Source organism: Phoenix dactylifera, chromosome 11 (genome assembly GCF_051530095.1).
Source record: "Phoenix dactylifera cultivar Ajwa chromosome 11, Ajwa_hap1_PhDact_Kaust_v1.1, whole genome shotgun sequence".
Classification (NCBI taxonomy): Eukaryota; Viridiplantae; Streptophyta; class Magnoliopsida; order Arecales; family Arecaceae; genus Phoenix; species Phoenix dactylifera.
Window position 1 is genome coordinate 27,561,471 of NC_143200.1, and position 25,128 is coordinate 27,586,598.

The 25,128-nt window shown below is 37.9% G+C and overlaps 1 protein-coding gene across 3 annotated transcripts; it reads right to left on the reverse strand.

The window, feature by feature from the left end:
• Positions 1-935: 935 nt before the first annotated feature.
• On the reverse strand, positions 936-24,487 carry LOC103719046 (methyl-CpG-binding domain-containing protein 9-like). 3 transcript variants are annotated; one of them, XR_005512433.3, is made up of 11 exons: positions 23,725-24,486; positions 18,975-19,620; positions 17,467-18,609; positions 16,635-17,327; positions 13,897-14,205; positions 12,580-12,912; positions 11,411-11,509; positions 10,402-10,833; positions 4,353-6,686; positions 1,416-2,053; positions 936-1,269 (listed from the first exon to the last, which is right to left on the reverse strand). XR_005512433.3 is itself a non-coding variant. In XM_039127926.3 (10 exons), the coding sequence occupies exons 1-10, from the start codon at positions 24,249-24,251 to the stop codon at positions 1,811-1,813; spliced, it is 6,759 nt and encodes a 2,252-aa protein (XP_038983854.3). In that variant the 5' UTR covers positions 24,252-24,487; the 3' UTR covers positions 936-1,810. The 3 variants fall into 3 exon arrangements, 2 of the variants coding, with proteins under 2 accessions (XP_038983854.3, XP_038983855.3); XM_039127926.3 differs by having other exon boundaries at positions 936-2,053; positions 23,725-24,487; XM_039127927.3 differs by having other exon boundaries at positions 936-2,053; positions 16,635-16,697; positions 23,725-24,423.
• Positions 24,488-25,128: the final 641 nt, after the last annotated feature.

Consider the following 25,128-nt stretch of genomic DNA (forward strand, 5'->3'; position numbering starts at 1 on the left):
GAAACAAAATAATGGTAGTAGATGGAGGGAGAAGACAGAATAAAGGGACAAAAGGGAAAAGAAAATGGAAAAAGAAAAAAATTACACAACAGCCAAGATAATGGCATCAACAAATCAATTTCCTCTCAGGCAGACCTTAATATATTGGACATTAATTATTCATTAAAAGGCCAGTCTCCTTATTAGTCCAAATTGCTCCCAATGGAGCAAACGCCTAGTTCAAAACAGAAAAGCCTGCTAGTGCAAAGCAGCTCGCTTGGCCACTTTCTCACCACGTACTCCACAATATGCCTTCAAAGCATGCTTGGCTTCAGGTAGTCAACGTATTTGCAAGGATTGTAGAGCTTAAGGTGCCCTTCATAGATACGGTCAGGTTGGACTGTTTTGAATTGATCTTCAAAAGCATCAAATTGAAACCGAACCCTCTTTTTTCGGTCCAAAACTTTCTCAAGTCAACACCAAATTAGATTTTAAATAACAAAAATAATATAAATCAAATCAAGAGACCAATTCAGACCGGGTTCACGGTTCAGCCAGTTTTTTTGCACAGCCCAACCAATAATCAAAGGCAAAGCACTGTTTCCATAACAATCAAATGCAGACCATATCCATCAGATCACAACTAGGCGAAAAAGTTAATTGCAAATGCTGAGGCTCCACAGCCGCAGTTCAATTTTTGAAATGTTTGCTGATAGATAAATAAACCATCTGCTACCAAAAAAATGAAAAAAAGAAGAAACCACCTATACCAAGGATCAAGAAGAAGAAAGCCCCCGTTTGAGACAGCAGAAAGAGCCAAACAAGGGTAGATCACATGAAGCCGCCAACACAATCTCACATACAACAGCCACAATCAGATTTGAGAACCACAGGCATCGAGTCTCTCACCAAAATGTTTCACACTTTCACCCAATCATGGGCTAAAGAAACATCAGTGCAAACAACGTTCATTTCATTATCTTATAACAAGTTTCAATAAATGAGTACAAATATCCAGATATACATCAGTTAATCTTCACATCATGCTTTGTTATTTTCAGAGTGTCAGCTAGAAGGCTTTCTACTACAAATCGCTACAGAAATTCGAATAATTACCAGCAGTGAGTTACCGGCATCTTCTCTGCTGTATGACCGGTCGTGCTTGACATGAGGATGATGCAACTTCATCTGGCTGCCTCCTTAACCAAGAAACCATCCCAACCATAAATATGAGAAGAAATTAACAGAAGCCTGCGACCATCCTTACCAAAACCATAGCCATAACCCTAACTACAAGGCACAATTGCATTTAATTATGATAAAAAGAAACAAAAGGTGGGCTAAGAAACGCAATTCAATGTAAAATATGTCGCCAGAGAGAGAGAGAGAGAGGGGACTGAATTTCATATTTGGTATTTTTGATTAAACTTACGTACAACTACAGCTGCTTTTACATTGGTTGCATTTTGTATGTCGTGTGAATCTTTGCCACTCATTGGTGACTCCCGCTGCAAAGAGCCTGCTGCTGAGTTAGTTCATTCTGCAAGAAACTTGTGCACCATCACAGACAGCCCAGCCTACTTCCGTCCAGCTGAAATACACAAATCCCCAGCAGGTCTCTGGTTCTCAACCAAGCAACCACCCTGTCAGTGTTGTCAGTTGAAATCTTTAAACATATGTACAGCGACGGCAATAACACTGTAATCTTCTCGTTTTTCCTGGTTCTAACTATGAGAATCATGACTCATGAGGCAGAGTATCAAAGGCTGCCACCACACATCCCGCAGGAATGAAAATTTGGTTTCTGTAATTTGACTGTATCCCTAAGATCCTATTCAACTTCTTTTCTCTTCTTCCCTATCTTGTTTGTCAGCTTCAAATTCTCCGTTGCATCTGAATTGGGAAGCACGTCCTTGTCGTAGATGATAGAATCATCAAGAGTGTATATTCGGAGAGCAAGGGATGAAACAGTTGGTGTCTTTGCTGCAGCTGTGAGGGAGGACCAGAACCACCAACTGTTTTTCAGGTATTCCGTCTTGATCATGCCCTCAAACAGGATTGTTGCTTGAATCATCTACAAGAAACACCATAAGAACACAGTCAGACCTATATAAAAGAAATCTTTTTTAAAGGGACTTCCAAAGAGATCAAAGTGGATTCTCTTAATCCCAAGTGGCCATTAGCACTTCCCTCTCATTGACCAATTTCTCATTTCATACCAGCTAGTTCCTACCTGACCAATTTTGCAACCCTCTGGCCTGGTCTTGGTCGAGAAAATTTCAGAAAATTATGAGTGCCAAAAAATTACAAATTATTTTATGAAAAATCTTTATGCAATAAGCTCCCATGCTTCCTACCTTGGATAAATTAGCTTCACCTATGCAAAGATATTATTATTTCATTGAAACCCCTCTTGTCTGTGCTCACTGGCGGACAGCCAAATTAGTTGTTTGGTGCTAAACAAAACTTGTGGGGTCAAAGCTATTAACATAATATCAAGAGATGAATCTATGCCGAGGAAATGGAAAATTTGTTGCAGCATTCGAAGTCTTCCGTCGCCTAATGATTTTAGTCAAGACATGTGCAATGCACATTTAAGAAGAGCCAATATATATATATGATTATAAGATATTAAATTATATTAAATACAAATAGTTATAAAATAAAAATCTAAAACATAGGAATACATAAAAATAGGGCATAAGAAATTCACACATCCAAAAAACTAATAGGCAAAATAAGGATAATATTCCAAGTCTTTGAATTATTGCAAATAAAACTAAATTAAAATAGATAAATTGAATGCACAAGAGGGGTAGGATAGGGGGAGAGGAGGTTAGGGAAGGAGGGAGAGAGAGAAAGAGAGAGGATGCAGGGATGGGGTGCCTTTTTTCAGAGAGAGAGGGGGGGCAGGTTGGGTTAAAGAGGGACAGAGTGGATGGGCAGGGGAGTACATACATCCATATTATATAGAGAGAAAGAGTTACTTCTTCCCCAATGTGGAAAGGGAAGAGAGAGAGGAGAGTAACAAAGTTTTTTTTTCCGCACAAACACTCCAACTAGTTTAAGTTGTTAATTTGATAAATATTGTCAAGTAAAAATAATGAGTTCAAAATTAATTTTGGTTTTTGATCTGTACATATAAAAAGGAAATATCTAGGGAACTTAAGGTGTATTTTCTTGATTATTATTAAGGGTATTTTTATCACAAAATTTGACAGATGGAATCTGTCAGATAAAATATCGAAATTTGAAACTCTCTTTTCAATATATAGTATAGATAAAACAGAACATTCTATAGGAAAAAAATTGTAATTAATTTTCGGAATTACATTCCTCATACGCTAGACATAAGTCCGTGGATCTTGCTTATTGATGCTTTAGTGCTTACTTCTGGCCTGAATCTTGAACTGCAGAATGTATCGGCATAGTCATGAGCTACATCATGGATATTTTATTCATACCGGTTCTTAGACACGAAAGCAGGCAGCATATATGCTGACCGCCATCGAAGTTTTGGAGTGAGTTGAGGAATCGGACTTTGACGATATCTGGTTTAGGGGCGGCTTTGCCTTTGCTCCTTAAACAAGCAAAACTACTTACCTAGATGCATATTGATCTTACTGCTGACTGCTTCACGGTCCTTCACCAACTACCAAACTATATGGTCATGCAAGTCACAAACATAACAAGAAGATGGTACAGAAGATAGCTTACATAATAGAGTTTTTGATCCAACAATGGAACCCAATTACCATTAACATTTACATTTTATTTAAAGCCTCATGCCTTTCTAACCAAAATAAAACAAAACAATAGCCATTGAGGTGCACGTAAGAGAAGGCAAACTGACACAGTCTCTAGCTCGTGTTTACAGATTAGAAAAAGAGGACAAAACTAAACATAATTGGAAATCAAGCTGCAACAATAACCATTCTAGGAACGAAGTTATTTAAACTATCTTGTCATTCAGAGCTATACTCCCCTGCTCATACATATTTGTTAGGATATCTAAATGTACATCTCTGCTGTAGGAAGCTGCAAGTCAGTATTTTGGTTCTCCAAAATTATTCATATAAGATTTATAAACTAGCTGTCTCATTAACAACCTCCAGGATTGACCGTAGCCAGCAATTAATCCAGACAGCAGTTTTTATGCATCCAACTTTTTGACAACAAAAGTAAAGAGGATATCATTATGTTAACTTGCTGCAATTTACCGAAAAGAAGTGTTAGAAAGTCCTAGACAATAATTCTGTGCTTAGCAAACCAACAACATTCTGACTGGAAACACATCAAATCTATGTCAAACTACAAGACAGCTGCAAAGTAAAATGCAACAGGAAGAGTAACATAAGGAGAATCCAACTTGCCTCAAATATTGATTCTGAAGACTTGATAAATGCACGCCAAGCACATCTTTTCATCAAGTGCGACTTAGAAGGCCTTACTGCTTCCTCAGGCAGGGCTGCATCCATATCAAGTAAGTTGATCTTGAGCTGCTTTAATATTTGAGCAATTTTACCCACAAGAGGCCTGAATGAGGACTCAGGAATTGCGCATCTGTTACTAACTTCCAGTCCTTGTGTCTTAGTAGTTACGAAGGATGTTCGCTCTCCATCACCCATATAATCTGATGAGGATCCCTTTGTTTTTATCAACTGGTCATCAGAACCATTGCTAACACAATTTTGCGCCGACTTAGTGGCTCGTTCAGTGCCATTTCTTATGTCATCTCCGGATGCAGTTGCACCAGCTCCTTCCCTTCGCGTGGACATTGGCAGCCACTCTTCTGATAAGGCTAATCCAGCATTCTGACCAGTATCAGATTTTTTATTTTGGTTCAGCAGTAATGTAGGATCAAGAAAAAATACAGGTGAAGGGACAAAAGATGGGACCCCATTTGAACCAATAAGCCCTACTTCCTGCACCAACTCCTTGTTAGAATTTTTGATGATGAATTTCTTACTAATCTCATCCAGGTCATAAGGACATACTTTCTTTGGAAATTTAACCAACCTCCAGCAGATTAACTTTTTATTGTTTGATGTCTCAACATTATCAACCTCATCAGAGTGCTCCTTTTCTTTGATGATCTCCGACTTTGCTCCTTTTCCTTTTAATTGATCATCACTTTCTTTGCTTTCATCGGAAGCTGGATTAGTTGGAATGCACTTTCCATCACTATGCCCTTCAAGTTCAACGACAGTGCAAAAAGTCTGGTGACAGGAAAGACAGTGATATCTAGAAGACCATATAGGTTCTAAGCACAAACATCTATACATTCTCTCCTCATAACCTATTTTTGTCTTCCCTCCACGCTTTCTTGGGATTTCACTTGCTTCTGGCTCTAAGCAAGGACCATACCTGCTCTCAAGAATCATTGCAGCCTTTGTACTCAAACAATGTGGAGCTGCAGATTTTTCACTGACAGAAGACTTTGATATTTGTTGAAAATCATCAGGTGGATGGTTCGTATCCTGGTACAACAGAAGTCTTAGCCACTGCAAGATGCATTCCTTCAATTCTCTTTCTCTAGGATCACCATCCCTCAACCAATCAACAAGTTCTTGAATTTCATTATCAGATTCAAATAAAGCCCAGAAGTTATTCAGATCAGAATTAAAAGGGCTACAAGTATGAGACCCACTTAGATACGTATCTCTTCTTTCGGATGGTGCTGGCATGCTTCCATCAGCCACAAACCAAGGACGTTTACCAGGCCTACCTATAACCCAGTACAATCGGCCAGAAGAATCCCTACCTAGAAATTCCCTTCTTACTGATGTCAGCATAACTTGTGACTCTAAACTGGAAATTGAATCCTGCAAATGTGAAATCTCATTTTTTAAAGATTCCATCTTAAGGTAACTGCCTTCAGGCTCAGTTACATTGGCATGAATATTGTTATGACTTCCTTCGAGTGTTCTATCCTGATTGGAAGCTGGTAACTCTCCCACTAAGGTATTGACGGCAGAACATGTGGACAATGAATGAGCACTCTCTTCCAAATCACTTCTCCTACTATCAGAAAACTGATGAGATCCATGAAGAATATCTGCTTTTGATGGAATAGGGGCATTCTTTTCGATATTTACAATGTTCGTCACCACTTCTCTCCCAGCTTCATCACTTTCTCCCTGTGAAGAAGCTACTGATTTTTCATCGTGTCCATTGAATTGATCTCTTTTACTAACATCCATACTACAGGATGACTTTTCAGGAAATGATGTATCCATAGCAGGTCCATCAATGGTGTGCATCTGGGGTCTCTTAGCATTGGCATTTGTGTCCATTATGCTCTTCAGCAGGTAGTCCTTGCTGACAGCACCTTGTCCATTCTCCACAAGGCAGTCCTCCATCGTTGTGGATGCCCCCTTCAGTGGATTTGCTGAACCAATTGCAGTATTGTTCATTTTGTTGCTGAAATTTTGTTGCTGTCCCGTCAATCTACCATGGCCGGCACACATAGCAGTTATACCCTCTTCTCTTGCAAGATCACCAATTCCACTAAATTTGCTTGCACTTTCCTTTACCGCACTCATTGCCAGTAATTCTTCTTTGATTTTCAAGTTTCTCCACTCTACACCTAGATTACGCAATTTTTGCTGCATATCATTTGATTTATCAGCAGATTGTTCTAGGTGTTCTCGAATAAGTGCGGTATTCAGCACTTCATCACATAGAAACTTCAGCAAAAATATTCTCTGCAATCAGCAGAAAACATGAGAATAATACTGATAGTAAGTAAAATTTTATGTAGTAGGAAAGTCAAGCAAGCAAGGTGCATAGTTAACATTTTGGGATAACATTTCAATAATCACATTCACAATATAATGTGAGGACCACATACTAAAATCCAACAGATATAACTTAAAATGCCATATAATTGATTAGCTATAATTCAAGAAAGAAATTTAAGTAAAACATTCACAGACATGTTCAAATATATGCACACATTCCCCATGCATGCTAATGCAAGGGCACATAAACATATATATACTTGTATGCTTCAATGCCAAAAGAACACAGGAAGAAAGGGCATTCAATAACATGAAACCCGGAAAGGTGAACTCTGTTACTTGATAATCAAATTGCTAATGAGTTAGACAATCAGCTAACAAGAAATACAAACACCATTTTATAAAATTTTAAAGAGGACAAATTATGTACAATACTTAGCACAAGAGACAAGAATGGAGAGAAAGAGATTACTTGTTATGTAAAATAAGGACTAAGATTATCTTAAAATTTTAGCTGCCCTGCTAATTTCTAATTACCCTGTTCCAATATGAAGAAGGGGCCCATGCATCAGAGGTTTCATGATTGGGCCACAGTAATTTATGAACCAAACATCACTAGATCATATGGTTACAAGCAGACCAGACATCCTAGACTTTATAACCATTCATCCATATGAAGTAACCTGTGTGCAATTCACTCAAACAAATCAGACTATATAGCACATACTACCTACATAAGGATTGAACACATACCATACTGTTCTTTGCTTTTTTCCCCTGGTCAGATTTAAATGAAGACAGAAGGCATCAACACACCTAGCAGTTGTAACAATAGGAACATACTGATCTACAACTTGTCATACTAATATTAACAAGAACAAACATGACGTTGTCAACAGGTGAATTGCTCTTGATAACATCAAAAAACAAAATCCATCTAAATGTGTCAGTCTACTTAAACGTTTTTCTAGAACAAGGATGGCACAGATCCCATAAATTTTTCCCACCTACTGTTCTTTCACAATCGGATTGCATGATAACTTTTATCTAGATAACTGAGAAGTAAAATGGGCATGATAGTGTCAAAAATAAAAATGGTTGATGCACGAATGGGCAGATTGGCCAATCTGAAAGACAGTTTGAAGGTAATGGCAAGCAAGGTGAATATGCAGCCGACCAAGGCTTCAAGAATGAATAAAGAAGAATGGCATATTAATACATTTTCACAAAATTAATTCACAAAAAAATAAGTCAAATTGAAATTATCTGACATACCCAATAAGTAGTATCAATTTCAAACTTTGTTTCAGAAGGAATAAATTGTTCCCATTTATTGGATAAGAGGTGCAAGTGGGTCGGGTTGGCTTGAAGTGGTGTTGGGCCTATAATTTGACAAAACCCCATGCTTTTCCTACATTTATGCCATGTGCACATATTAAGCGGAATTAAACGTATCCTAAGAAGAAAAGAAATCAAATGTTATAATATGTATTTAAAGTTTTTCACTAATATTTGCATAATAATCGAGTAATTTTCATCATTAACAAGATGTTACTTCATTATAGTGTGCCCTTTTTTAATATTTTGAATCCTTGATCTTTGTTTCTCAATTAAAACATCCTCCAGTACATTGCATGTCATTTGCTTGTTCCCCAACTGCATAGTTCAATAAAAACCGGGACTAGACAAGGTGACAAATGCAATAGAGTATTTCTATAAAATCTCAATAAGCTCAAACCTGCATCAAGTATAATACAAGATTACTTTAAAAAGTCAGGTCATCACACTGGGAAATGAATGTTACACCACACAACTAATAGCATCATTTGTGTTGAAATGGAAAGAAAAAAACAAAGAATTGGACCATTTAATTGACAGCTCTAAACAACATAATATAGAAATAATCATGCCCTGGATCGTCTTCTGTAGAGTGAAAAGAAAACATATTATAGGACAAAGATCTTATAGTTCTGTATTACCATCTTTTCACCATTTATGTCTGTTTTTTTCAACAAAATAAAATGGAAGAAAATGTTCCAAATTTGAAGACCATGATTGCAGTACATTCATTACACATCATATTAGTAAAGTTTGACATCCGCAGCCATGGCTTTCGAAGAGTTCACCAAGGACTGCCCTCTTCTGATAATACAAGTTTCTGTACTATGTCTCATATGCATCAAGAACATGGACTATGACCTGAAATTGTGGCTGACAGACTCTGAAGACAACCATTTGCTTTTGGAGGAAGCATTTCTATGCTGCCATCTCTTTACACAGTTTAACTGAAGCTAAACAAATATTTTTTTTGATAATAAATCGAACAATCTAGCTGCTACAAGCTCTTTTGCAAGCTGTAATAGTTTTCCAGTACGACATCCTCACCCTCAAGACAATATACAGGTGATATGATTTGAATAACATACAACTACCAAATTTAGCAACTCAGGTGCTGTAGAAGCATTAAGAGCCCACTGCTCAAGGAGCATGTTATAACTTGCAAGCTCACTCAATAGAATGCACAGCTAAGGCAAGGAGAGAGTAAGAGTAAAATTCTGTGGAATGATGGGAACAATAGGTTCTCAGGCATAAGCGTCAAAAGACATTCAAGTAAATGAACCGAACTGATTTGCTTTTAGTATAAAGAGTTGTACATTAGCTTCCCCAATATGGAAAAGCCACGGTATTAGTTTTCACGATACTTGAAAAGATGCAAAATTTATATGATTTGGCAGCATGCATCTATTATATACAACTATAAAAGGAAAGCAATCTAAGAGTTCAGAGCACCGATCTCCCTCTTAGAGAGAACTGGAGAAGGGGCTCTCAAAATTATTATTTGGTTCACCATGAGAAATTCTCTCATATTTGGAAATCTATATTGGAAAAGCCCATGTCTAATAACAAGGACAATTGAATTTGATACAACCTTAGAGAGTCGCTCTCCATTTAGTAGAGATGATAATTGGAAAGCAGTAAAGCTAGCTAATTGTGTGGCTGTAATATGTGAAAAGAATATCAAATCCTAGTATGCATACAAAATTCTGAACTAAGCCTAAGATAAGATTCTTCATGACCAACAACATTGAACGCCACAATCCATATTCCAGACGATGCCTTTTATATTTTAGAAAGTTGTATTTTGGCTTCTTACATATTTGAATATGATATAATTAGGATATAAATTTTAATATTAAAGGAAACAAATTTGTTACTTTTGGTGGACTTTGTATATTTTGCTGATATCATAAAAAATGAATCATAGAAGTTTTTTCTCTTTTTTGGGGGGAAACGTAGGACACAGTGTATAACGAGTTTCCATTAAGGTAACGAAAAACGAACTCCAAACTCCAAGGCTCTACTGCTAAACACCAAACCTGGACTCTGAAGTAAACCAAAGGACACAAGTTTCTTTTTCCCCTCTTAAAAAAAAATTAGGAATGCAAATATATAGTCAGTTTTTGCGGGACCACATGACTGCAGAGTTTATAAAATTCAATTCTTGAAATTATATTCAACAAAACAAATGCATAATGAAAGTGATATCACATAAAATTTGTTACAGTGCTAGACAAGTTTGTCAAATCATTACTGAGAGACTAATATAAAAGGAAGCATCGCATAGTCATGCACCGTTTGTAAGGCCAAAATGGAAAAAAGAAAAAACAAATATACAAACCTCTTCTATGCTGAACTCCCAGTATTCTCTTTCTTCCATTGTGACTGCTAGCTGATTTAGAGCCTCCTGGAAAGCACGAGCTTCCTCTCCCAGATGTCTCCTCGGATGGCGTTTAATAAATTGAGAATGCATCCATGAATCTGGCATCTTAGATTGACTCTGAACACAGGATGGACAGTACCAATTCCCTTCTGGAATTCGAGCTAGTGGAGGGTCCAAACAGTATGTATGATACTCAGAATCACACTTATCACAGAGTAAAACACTGTCGTCATCTTTATCGATGCCACAGACTTTGCAGACTCCTTCCTCCCAAGGAGCTTTTGGTAGCTCATTTGCTGTAAGAAGAACATCATGCAGCTCCTTCCACGTTTCAGAGTCAAAATGCTTGGCACCAGCATGATCTAAACACTTTTTAGCCAGGTTGAGCACCTGTACTCAGAACAGAAGTTTTTAACGAAGTAGAAAAGCAGCAGTCTTGCATGCACACACACACACATACCAGACACATACATATACGCATGCGAGGAGAGGCCAGGAGAAAAAGAAAATAAATGAAAAATTTTCTGCAGAATGATTGTGTTAATAATACATTATCCGCATATGATTATGTTCTTATACATCCTTTCTTTCCCCATACCAAGGAATTATAGAAGTCAAATACTAGACACCAAAAACGATATTCCGAATCAGTGAATCATCAGACATGTACAATGTAGATATCAAAATTGGATTGTAAAATTTGCTTCTAGTTGAAGATCGTTTCGCAAGATGACAAAGAACGAGATATCGCATTGCCAGTTTAGACATAACAAGAGAATAAAGATCTAGATTTCACTTCCCTGAAATGATAATCCACACACTCTAACCTAATCTTTGTTCATCATTCTCTATTATTTACCCAATATTGTAACAATTCTAAAAGACTACCATAAACTTCATTAGCAGGTAGTATGAAGAGTATAAATATAAAATAAGAAATTATAGAGTTAGAAGATTAGATACGGACCTCCTCCTCATACAATGACTCAAACTTCTGTGACAATGTTTCAGCCAATTGCATCAGATCAGGTCGATCCCCATATGCTGTGCATATATTATGCCAAACCTGCCATCAGAAGCAAGACTTAAATATGCCAAAATGTTGACCACTTGTACTTCAGTAACAGGATACCTCAATCACCTCATTACTTGCAAGGATACATGAAAGTGTATATACATATACATAAATGTATATACATATATAAGAGTTTAAAAGGAGATGTGAGAGATAATGATGGGTTGTTGGAGATAATGTTAAACTACATTGCTAGTTTAAAAAGAGATGTCCAAGATAATGTAGGATATTTATAGTGTGACATACACGCAGTAGCATGTATGAGCAAGATTTTGTTGTACCGATCCATACCACCCTCTATCAAGCGTACTATACTATACCAGTACTAAATCGAGACTTAGTGGAGGGGGGGAGGTGGGCAAACCAAGTCTTGGTACACTAAACCGATCCCTATGCTAGGTATACCGACACTGTAACAGTATGGTAACAATCCGGGATCTGGCACCAAAACAACAAACCTTGGGTATGAGTGTGATGTGAATAGTTTATTGTATATGCATATGCTGGGTTACTTGCAGCATTCCTACGCTTAGTCTATAGCTAAAAATATACATTTTCTGCAAAATCAAAAAATAGGAAAAAAATCAATTTGAATTGTCATGACAACCAGCAACATAATTTCTATGTGAATAAGCAACAATTTCTTAGCAATATTTATGATAGCAATATCACATGTCAATCAAATTATCTATGACTTTTTGGTTGTGTTAATATGTTCAAAACTATAATCTCCCACATTTAATTCATATAAGAGTAGAATAGAAAACAAAAAAAATATACAAAAGGGTCAAAGATATAGATAACTGCCTTGAATGCAATGCCTCTCCTATTTTGAAAACGAACAAAAGAAAGAAAAAACAGGAAAGGTGTGCAGTATAAAACCAGCCTAATAACTAATATGAGCTGCATCACATCTATTTTTATTCATGATAACGAAAAACAAATATACCAGTTTTTAAGCAATAGATACTCCTTAAGACACAATGAAGGCAATAAAATGATCGATCAAAAAATTTTAACTTTTGTTATTTAAAACAAAAGAAAACAGGAAAAAGACATACCTCCCGCACATCCTCTAGAAAAGCCTCATGTGATCCACCATAAGCCCCAACAGCCAGTCTTAGATCAATTGCACGGAAGTCCAAAGGGCGAGAAACCATAGCAGGAAATCCAAGAATACCATCATCCTCATTATCATTAGAATATGTTAGTGCAGCTCCAAGCAAATTGCAGAAAACTTTTGCTTCATCAGCAGAAACAGCACGGCGTAGCACAATACGACATTTTTTCATAATGACATCTGATAGAGAAATAGGATTTTTCTCTTTCCGTCCCTTGGGTTTCTGCTGCAGACCTCCAGCAGATGCCTCTGCCAGCACAGATAAAACAGCTTTCTGTACCCAACCAACAAGAAATGTCAACAGATTGATTGCATGGTTTGCCATTATAGAAAATATGAACTCCAAATCAAAAAAAAACAATAAAGTATAAAATCTAGAAAAATATGATTCTGCAACAGCATTACCAAGCATATAAAAAAAGAATACAAGACAATAGAATGACATGAAGTCTTTAATAGGGCGCAGTAGAAGATTAGAGGATTTCCAGACAGTGAGGAAAGAACAATAGCTCAATAACAGCTGATACATGAAAAAAAATAGAAAGATGTATAAAGTGCAAAGTATAAGCTTTCTCACAGGCAAATTTTGGATAAAGATACAAATATCAGAAGGATTGAAAAATTCGCAAAATATCGGACTCGTCATTCAAATTATTTAGGTAGAATGAACCAACAAAACAATTAATATTAGCAATAATAAGACACAGAAAAAAACTGTCAAATGGGTGACAAAATTGTGAGTACAACTTCTCCAGGTCAAAAGTAGTGATAGTTAAGTGTGTCCCAAATTTGAGATGAATTTCTCTCATAAGATTTTGCTGGCATGCATGAATTGGTGATGGTGCTCAGTACTATTTTACCAAGCTAAACTAGACAATGTCAAAGAATAGGTTATCATTCTATCATACTAATCCAAGAATGATAGCATTAGAGACTCCACAATAAATGTTACATATATTCATTAATAAATAATAGCATTAGATATCACATCATCATATAATCCATAAATAAGATAGATAAATATTTAATGGAAAAGAAAGATAAACAAAATCAATTTACAACATTATCAAACAATATTTAATATGCACATATTCAATTCCAAAACATTATCTAAAAATATCTACAACTAAAAGAATAATAGTGAAAATTATAACTGCCTCACATGGTGAGGAATTTCAAAATCTGTTTGTAAAAAGCTTATCATAATTTTGGAGCAAATATTGGACAACTACAGCATTATAAAACAGTGACAATTTACCTTGGTCGGTCCCGATGCATTTCCCTTATAAACTTCTTTACTGATTGAATGCTCCAAAATTTTCTTTGCCCATTCTGGAGGATTTTTGTCCAGAGAATCATAGATGCACTTTCTAATTCTTGTTCCCACATTGGTTGGTAACTTTTTCACAGGCTCCAGAGGCTGTGCCCACTCAGGAAGACTATTGCTATTCACAACAGCTGGCTCAGAAGCAACTATTGCTGCATCAAAATCCTTGTAATCCACAGGCAAAACTTCATTATCACGCTTCATATGACCAGATATTTGCCTTTCAGCCTCCGCAAGCAGCTGAGAATCAAAAAATTTAGTTTCAACAATTTCAATCTAATCTGCTAAAGACTCTTAACCATAAATGCTAAAACACCGACCAATCCATTCAGAATACCAGATTTACAGCATATATATTAAACATAAATCTACAAAATTGTGACAAGTCGCAGGGTCAAATCAAAGACCTCAAAAGCTGTTCAAAGAAAATATATGGGTGATTCATAGATGTCATATATGGAGCCAGCCCTCATCGATAGGCACTTTCGAATATCAAAATCTTGCTTTCCTGTCAAAAGACTACAATTTTGGGTTTTGTGCTAGAAAATTTATACCATAAGTTGTTTCATAATATATGCCACTTGGGTAAGCAAAGTGGAGGTACTAAGTGTACTCACAGAAGCCTTAAAGATGGAACTAAATTATGTGATATACATGCATCATGCATACATTTACATATAAATATAATATCAATCGGCATGAATTATGAATTTCTTTAAAAATGACCAAAATCTGGAACTCTCTTCTTGCCTTGCTCATGGATGTTCTTCAGCTCTCCTGCTCCCCTACCCAAAAAATAAGAAGGGGTGTGACCAAGAAACTTCAGTTTTCCAGGAATCTTGGAGTGCCAATAGTTCTAGACACTTGAACAAACAAGGAACTCCAAAAGGAATAGCTATTATGCTACATCAGCCAAAAGTGTCAGCACTTGGCATGGTTTTTTTTGGAGTGTCCAGCAAACGGACACTTTAGTCTAAGCGATGGCACTTAATTGTTATTAAGCACTAAATCAAGGCTTAAAGTTTAAACTACAAGGTATGGTATCTACCATCACCATGCTAACACAGGATACCAGCAGGCATGGCAGGCACCCCTGTATGTTATGGACGGTAAGAACTGAGCCGCACACCCTCATATTGGCTGGTAGGTGAACCCATGCACTAGATTATACTAGCCTAAAGTGTTAAATAGAACTTCTATTCAACAGAAAGTGTCAATAATATATATACCGTACGGCAGTGCCCCACTGTTTTTGTTTTTCGAGGTTGAGATGTAGAACAACTGGACATTTGGACCTGCGCCGAGTGTCTCTAGGTAATTGAATTTGTAAATTTTCAATTTGGATGAATACAATATATGAAATTGACTGGCCATAAAATGGGATTCGCAACCCATCTGATTTGTGAATTTAAGCTCAACCTCTGTAAATAGCTATATGATGAATATCTGATTGTGGTCGTTCAGACTCTATACATTGTAATTAATAATATTGGTCCTTGGTACTTGATATGATGGCAATCATCATTCTTCATATCCCTATGCAGCTTTATAATTATACATTTAACCCTTCTGTAAATTTACCAAGTTATGTATCCGATAGTTAGATTGCTACCGTATAATTGAATAACATGTTACAGATTTTGATTCATGTGCCATGTGATTCCTTTATATCTTCATTAGTTTTTAATATAATAATAAATTATACAAACATATGTTTCTTAGTAACAAAAATTAATGTTAAAACATTGATAATCATTCAACAATACAATCCTCGATTCTTTAGTCAATTGTCATGTGATAGTCTATGCCAAGTAAAATTTACCACATAACATGGATGAATCGAAGTTCTAATTAATTTTTATGAGATTCACTATACCGGTACCCTACCAATACAGTATGGTATGCCCAATATATAAATTACAATACTTGTACAAACACAAGATTGGGAGGCCTTTTTCCAATCTTTAGTTATCATACCGCCTAAAACTGGGCGGTCGAGCCAATACAATAAGAAACCGGATGGAATTGATCGATTCCATCTGGTACAGGCTAGTTTGGCCCATGTGTTGTACCAAACCTTGATACTGTATGAGTACCTTACTAGTATGGTAGGCAAACCATGTTCCCTGAGCACTTGTTTCAAGTACCAAAGTATCCAAGTGAAAGAAGCATTCAACACAACTTCCACAGTCCACACATAATAAAGGACAAGGCATGACTATATTTCACATGTGTATAACATACAAGGTATCAAAGTGCAATATAGAAAAAGACTGAAATTCAAATGTGTTATCAATGAATGCACGACACGTATAGGAAAACAATCTTTGTTTATAATATTTGTTCTCTGCAATATATTCATGCACAGGTCACTAAAAATCAAATTATCTATGAAAACTAGCAAATATCTTAAGAATGAATATTAAAGTTCTTAATAATGAATTTACTGTCAATGCAAAGGACTCTAAATGGGACAGCACATCAAAGCTCTCACCTAACAATGCATGCGGTAATGTGAGTTTTTATTTAGAAGAGAATTCATAGAATATGAGTCATGAATCTTGTCCATTTTGGTACTCACCACATTTTTTAAAATATAGCTTCAACCGAAAATTTATTAGACACCACAAATCATATAAGGGCAGATAAAATGAAATGTGCTCTCTTACCAATGCATCCGCTTCCATTCCAGAAACTCCCGAAAGTGAGCCACAAAGCACACCACCATCACCCTGTAAGCAGCGGAACAACTTCATACCTTCGCGACTATAGACATCTGGCGAATCCATGCAACAATTCATAGATGAGACAGCTAAAATATATCTCCGGGCTATTTCCGGCCATGTCAGCTCATTAATAGTTAGCATATCAATCTTTGTTTCTTTTGCAGGTGGGCAGTTATCAACATCTTTCTTTCTTCCACGTCTAGGTTTTGATTCTCTAGCATCAAAATTTGGATCTACGAAAACTGCAACCTTGCAAAGTAGCTCACTGACCAACACTTTCAGCAATGCAATGTGAATCTCTGTCAAAGCCACTCCATTGCATCTGCTATAAGTATATGATGCCAATCTAGCTTGAGCAGCTTCCCTTGCAGATGCTGTTTCAATTGGGATGAATATGAATGGACTCTCTTCATGAGCTACTGGACCAGATTCACCAGTTGGGAATGAGGTTGGACCATTTGCACTATTGCTTAATTGTGAAGCAGAGTCCTTACATTTCTGAATTTCCTTTTGTAATTTCTCCAAATTATATGACCCAATAGGCCATGGATCGATGAGCTCTTCTTCAAGCTCGTCGAATGATGGAGGTTCTTTCAGACCCAAAATTTCATAAAAACGCCACAGCAATTCCCATATCTAATATTTTTTTTTGGAAAAAAAAAGGAGAAATGAAAAAAAAGCAGCACAGAAGATACATAGCTCAAAATTTAAATATGATAAATGTCTTTCAATTGAGAGAAAAAAATAAAAACAAATTGCAATGTGAATAAAGTACCTGAAGAACATCCCCAACCAACTCAGCAGGAAGCCTGCTGTTCATAGGTTTCCCTGGTGGATGCTGCTGCTCACTTGATCGGTTGTCTTCAGCAAAGTCTTGCAGCCTAGGTTTTTTGTGCCCTCTGTATAAACTATACAATGCAACTTCTTCTCCACCTTGTTCTCCATTCTTTTGGATGGCTAAGAGCAACCCACTTGCAACAGTCAATGATGTCGAAAAATCAGTCCTATCAATCAAAAATTGGTAGTGCGAACAAGCAAGAGATCCAGGAAGGCTTTCAATAATTTCTTGTACAAAGCCCATATCCAATCCAAATCTATCCTGGTTTAACCATTCTGCAAGTGATTTGCATGTAGCTTCTAGTTCACTGTCATTCTGGATTACTCGTGGTGTATTGATCGGCCCATGGAAACAGCAAAATTTAACTAGGGGACCAAGATGATCAAGAGTTTCTAGAGTTCCATTACCTGAATATGATGAAAACTTTCTACTATTGTGCCTGCAGCAAAATTGCAAACATCTTGATTGCCTGTACACTTCACGGCAAGCATCAAGAAGAGTATGAGAAACCATCTTCCATACTGACTGTGATGACCTTCCTTCTACATAAAATTCTCCTATTTCATCTCTCATTCCTGAAGCCTCGGAAGACCTTTCTGAATGGCAATTCAGATCAGGTGTTAAAACAGCTGGGTTCTGCATATTAATTTGCACAGAGGATTCATATGATGTTTCACCAAGATTGCTGCTAAAGCATGATAACAAGTCTTGCTGTGATTGATCTGGATCTGATAGCAGCAATAGAATGTCGTCATCTTTATCATAATCTGCATCAACAGTCGTGCTAGTACTTTCCATCCTCTGTGGCATATCATCTTTGTTAACACTTTTACATAACAGAACAGTTGCCCCATGGGGTATAGGTGATATGAAACATGGACGCCTTCGCACCTTGAAAACAGGCCCAGCATTACCACCATCTGACACTTCACACTCAAAAAGTGAACCTGTAATTTTATCATGCCAATAGGATTTATATCCCACTGGCCAAATCTCATAGCTGTCATGATACGTCATTCGTAAATCAATTTTCCCCAGTCTGACAACAAAGAAATCTTCATATTGAATTGGAAGCCCAACCTGGAATAGGGTTTTGAAGATGATGAAAAACCAAGCATGAACAGTTGTAGTCTAATTAAAGAAAGAAAGAAATAAACATATGATGTATGCACTTATCTATCCAAATACGCATACATATCAATGGAATTGTAATCACCTCAAACACACATATATACATGAATGCATAGTGTATGTATATATGTACAATGAGTAGGGATACAAATATGAACATATCCACGTATGTCAGTTGGCAGGTAGGTAAGCAGATATGCACATATCTACATATAGAATAAGCAATAATGTTCTAAACTCGAAATGAAAGAATGAACAAAGCAGAACCAAAACAAATGAATCTAAAACAAATAAGAAAATGCGTGGCTACTTACAGTCACATCTTGACATTCATGGTCCAGGACCTCTGTATCAGATGAGGGCTCCATTCCACGGCTGACCTGCACACAGTCTTGATTTTCATTATAACTTGTTATCATCAAATTTCTGGCAAGATCTTTTTTCCTTCTGCGAAGGGTCAATGACTTCTGTGCAGTGCCAGAACCATCACTTCTTTCATCAATGTCCATAGTAGAAAAGCTTGATTTTATCCCAAGATATTGGGCAACACCAGCCATTGACTCAAACCTTTTCTTATCTGGGGCACAATATACAGCATATGGACCGGATCTGTTTGCAGATTCTTTGAATTCCACTGACCAACCTTCACTCAGAAAACCTCCCCTTTCCATAATAAAGTTTCTTAATGACTGCAGAAACATCTCTCCCTGTGACTGACCTGATACTGTTACATTATTAACCGCAGACCTTCCTAAGAGAGAAGAACTCGAAACTGGATCTTCAGAATCTCTACTTGCAAATAGTCCATGGTGTGAAACGCCTTCCGAACTGTTTCTCATATCATCAGTTACCATTTCAGTATCCTTGCCTAAATCAAAAGCATTTCTTATGTGACCATCATTTAAATGTGGAAATGATGCACCAAACCCACTAAATGAAGATCCATCAGTATTGTTTATTCTGCGTGCAGTACAGATCACAATCACTCACTTGTATTAGTAAGTTCAAAAGGATTGATCAAAGACTAAGTAGGGTAAAAATAATAATTATTGGTCAGCAAAAAGTTTAAGCAAATAAAAGACTGTAGTAATATGCAATGTCTTTAGATCAAAAATTTTGGAAATAGAATTTAAAATCTTAAAGGTCTACTGCTTCATGGTATGTCTTTTACATCAAAAACCATTAAGATGGCTTAGTCATCAGTAGAAAAGAAGAAGATGTAGATCCAATTAGGAATATCTGGGCTTGGGTTAAAGAAATATTAGACCATTATGGCTATTTGAGAGATGTAGATAGCTTGGTCAGCATTATTTTGAGGAAGCTTATAAGCAAGATTTCATGACCCTAGGATGAACATGATGAACACAAAAGCATAAAAGTGGACACTTGATTTGATTATGGTTGCCTGGAAAGATTGCATGCACATTACATGAGTAAACATGTAACAGATTACATTGATGAGATGATATAATCGTGTGGCAGTAATAGCATTACAACTGTTCAGACTGGTTTCATAAAAATACTCCTTTGCTAATTCATTCCTCTTAAGAGCTACATCCTTTCTCACTGCAAACTTTTCGAAATCCTTTATCTCAACATCAATCTATGTAATCTAAACTCTTTGCTGTCTCTTTATTTAACTTTCAACACAAATCTGAGTCACTCTCAATTGGAATTCTTTACTAGAGCTCAGCATATCTCACTGAAGATGCATGTTCCTACCAACTAACTCAATACCATGGAATTCTCAATTAGTGCAACTTTAATGCTTCCTCCAATTAACCTTCTGAAGTCCTATCACCAAAACACTCATCTCTACCATGCTCATCTATGTGCCTGAGGCCTCTTTGTTATGCAACATTGCAATCCATAATGGGCAAGATAAGGGGATTACAAGAGACCACCTCACCCCCTATCCTTCCCCCTCCTTGCACCAGTGCCATAGGGGAAGAGAGGAAAGGAAGAAAGATGGGATAATAGAAGAAAATTAGGAGGAAGAGAGGAAAGATAATTTAGGCATTCAGCTAAGTGGCAAAGGTACATGGCACACCAAAACTAGTATTTTTTTTTCCTCTTCCACTTTCTCTTCCTTTCCTTCATTCCCTCTCTCATGGTCTCATCTTCCTCATTTTTTCCCTCTACTAGTTGCCTCCAGATCATGTAGTCACCCCTACCACTGAAGGCAGCAATAACAACTCCCATCAGAGGTATGGCAGTTGTTGCTGCAGTCTACAGAGGAAAAAAAGGGCAAAGGAACAGAAAGAACAGGAAGAAAATGGAAAAAGATTATCGATCAGGTCAATTCAAGCTATGTTTGTAAATTGGGAGAATTGAGACAGTTAACTCTTTTTCTGTGCCATATATATTAAGCCCTTTGCCATTTTGGCATGTGTTTCTTCCCTCACACGGACATCCCTTTGGTCTATTCTCCCTCTCTAAGATGACATGCACATAACTCTGTCCTACTCTTTCTCCTCTTTTTTTTTATATTTGCTTATTTTACTAAGCTTTTTGAATCTTTAGCTGTCTTGAACTCAGGGCCTTCAGATGAAACTAGGTAAACCCATGGTTTCATGTTTTGTGCCTAATATTTTCAGCAACATTATATAGTTTTTATTCTTCTGCTTATGGCATATTTAAAATCCCACATTAGGGTGAATTTGAAGAAAACCTAAAAGTCCCTGTATCTCTTATTTGCAGTCAGAGTTAATCTGAAGCCATGTGTAGTCAAGAAAATAAACAGATTCTGACAATACAAGGCTTTAGGTTGATGAGAAATCATTCTGAAGTCAAAAATAAATTATGGAAGACTAGGGTAATGATAGTAATTCCCTTTAAGAATATATTGCATTAGGGTAGTCTTGGTGTATTTAAATAGGGAGATAATCATTGTATTTGATCATATGTTGCATCAACACATTGATGGATGTGAAATGTAATCAAAGTTTCAACAGCATGACAATCAGTTAGGCAGCCCTCAATTTCTAACCTGCAACAAAGGATAGATAATCTATCAATGAAATCGAATGAATTAACGGTGTTCATGAAGAAAATGGATATGAAACAGATATAAGAAGTTGAGGAACCTCAAGATCTACTGCTTATAGACACCATAGTCAAAAATCTACACATCGGTTGACCCTTCAGCTTGCAACATGACTACAAAAATTTTGAAAGCAGATGAAGGAATGATTATTATCAAGGATCCAGGAATTAAAGAGATGATCTAAAATTGTTTTCCAATAATTATTGACTCTTGGCAAAATAGGGATATATTCCTTCGTGGTTATACAGATCCATTAGTTGCTCCATCGCTCCATTAATCTAAAGTAACACAGGTAATGATCATTAGCAACCACTTAACTTCATGTCCTAACATAGTATGCAAAAGGCGTAATAAAATATAGTTGCATGGAGAATACCTTATCATTTCTTGTGATTGAGAAAAATCACTTTCATATTCAAGCAGGGTATACTAGTATTTATTTTTGAGTTAGTAAACTCTCTTTCTTATATTTAGAGTTAGATCTATGGTTTTGGGCCCAAAATCATGGTGAGTCAAAATGCAAACTCATGAAAAAGCTTGTACATGATGGAAGCATATGGTGTGGGGAAATAAAATACTATAGTTTTAATTTGCTGCTATTTATGGATTTTGCTTAGGCAAATTTTAAGGATAAAAGTTTTCATATTTGTTTTTCATGAATATTTGATGCAACTCCTTAGCTACTCTTATGTTTGGAAAGTTCTATCAACCATAGGTGTCCCAAATGATTAACCATGTAGCAGACAACCCTCATTGAGCCCATTAATCTTGGAGGAAGAAATACAGAAGCTGTAGATTTCTCGCCTTATGGCCAAAGAAGTGAGCACCAATGTTTCTTGAGAACGGAATAAGGTTGAAGAGGAAATGTAGGAAGAAGAAATAATCATTAATATTAGGCTTCATGAAGAACGATATTGTTAGCTTCACATCATTCCACCATGTAGCGTAACACGCAAGCTGAAACCAACTAATAGTCGTAAGATGCCAAAAAGCCCAAAGACCAGTGTTAACTATAGAGCAGACTATAGTCAAAACTATAAAACTATTACACTGAGAAAAGCATAATTGGTAACCGCAAAAACTCCCTTAAGACTTATTAAAACCTCTTTCTTCCTTAACCAAAGCCTTAATGCAACAATTACCCATTATTCCTAGCTTTTAGGGTCCCTCCAGTACTTTGAGGACTCACTATAGCCACTCTCTTTTCCTAATATATAAGATTTTTTGTTGATCTTCCCATAACCAGATTATGAGAGAACAAGCATCAAAATCTCATAAGCCATCAAATTTCAGAGTTCTAGCACTCCCAGCATGTTATACATGATCCGAACACCTAGGCGTTACAACAATAGTGATACAAAGCATAGAAGCATCAAAGCAAATAAATTGCCAGATTTCGTTATCAAACCCATCTTAAAAATTACTCTCCTGCTCATGATCTTTGTAACGCTTCCAATCATAACAGAAAAAGATTATGTTCCTTTGACTTAAATCACATTTGCACCACTACATTCTAAGCAAAGGAGATAGAGACATGATATGTTATTAAGTCATTAGATGGAAAAGCATAAATTTTGATGTAGTATTGCCACATTGTCCTTCATCCTTATGATCTAAAATAAACCATCATTTACCATAACGTTTTTGATTGAAAAACTAATATGAATACTACATGTGTGTCCAGGTCGACAGCAGGTTTATCTACATATATTATGAGTTGAGAGACTGCAGGTTTCACCAATTTCATGTTCTGGTTGATACATTATGGGATCCTTCCAATTATTTGCTTGCAAGGGGGCACAGAATTTTGCTCTTTTTTTATTACTATATTTATGACAAGACATTTTCTAACCTTCTAGATATGCATCCATGATTGACAATTAGAAGAATATGATGAATATAATCAAAGAAAACATTGTAGCAACAATCAACAACTCCAGTATTGCGAACGCACAAGTAATACCGAAGAAGATTGAAATTTTCACAAATAAACGAAGAGCAAAGAGAAAAAAAGATGCCTGTTTAGCCCGCCGTTTCTGCCGATGTGCAACTCCTCCGAGGTGTTCACTTCCCCATCTCCCTCGCTCGGCGGCAGGGCATTGATATCAAGAAGCCTCGCAGGCCCAAGAGCCCACCTCTTATTCGGCACCCCATTCAGCATGCACTCGGTGCAGACCCAGTCCTCGAACGCGACATGCTGCCGCCCCCGAACCCGGGCGCAGCTGAGGTGGAACCCCCTCTCGCAGCCGTCGCAGACCACGGTCCCGGCCCGGGTCTCGGGACGGCGGCAGAGCCCACACGGGAGGGGCCGGCCGACGCCGGCCTCCCCCGGGAACTCCGCCGGGAAGCCGGCCGCGGGGGCAAGATTCCCATGGAACCTACACGCCAAAGCGTAGGCATCGTAGGGCAGGAGAGGGGGAGGAACCGGGGGGCCAAGAACGGGATCCGGTGGCGCTTCCGCGGCCCGGGCGGCTGGAGGGGTGTCGCAGGGGGGCGGGGGGAACTCGTTGAGGTCGATGGCGAGGGGGGCGGGGCGGGGATCCATCAGGGGCGAGGATTTGGGGCGGGCCACCTCGGCTGTATCGGCAGCATTCTTGTATATTCTTGGAGGCGGGGAGGAATCTAGGGATTTGGCAGCCGCGTCGCAGCGAATGGAAAGGGAGGAGGGTATTTGATTCGAGGGAAAGGAGAGAGCGCTCGGTGTCAGTGGATTTCGGTGGGGTGGTGGGAAAAGCGTGGGGGGTGGGAGAAGGCGGTGGGGTGAGGGAGGACGGACGGCCGAAACTACCGGTGTCGGGGTGCGGCGAACCGGGGCAGGAAAAGCGGTTTGGGAGTTATGTGGGACGCGTGGAGATAACTGGGGTGGGAGTTGGGGAGTGGTGTGTTGGGGGAAGAGTATGTGATCGGGAGCTCGTCAAGATTAGGAGGGGAGGTGACCAATGGGAAAAAGGTGGCAGCGCACGCGGGTTGCATGTGACTGGACGAAACGAAACGACACGCAAACGTTTGGAAAGGCGGGAGGGTGGATTGGCTGTTGCGGTTGGGATAGCATATGGACTTCTTTGTAAATCAGGTTTTGACACGTGGTTGGCCCATTGAACTATGCCCCCGCAAATATTTGTTCAGATGGGCTTGTACTTGGGCCAACATTTAGAAGGCTGCCAGCCTTCTTACTGTCTTATTGTCAAAGAATGGTTACAACAACCACCGAGGTGGTAGCATGGTTGAACGGGGCTAAAATTCCACCAGAGTGGCTCAGATTCGAAAAGCGCGGGCGCCGATTAAATGCGGAGATCGGATGCCCCCCGCCTAGTTTGCTCGGTGGAGTCGTCATCTGGTCCGTTGGTACTGAGATGGTATTAGGATGACGTATTCACACGTGAAAGGGGCTGCCACATTGATGGGGCTCCCCACAGGCCGAG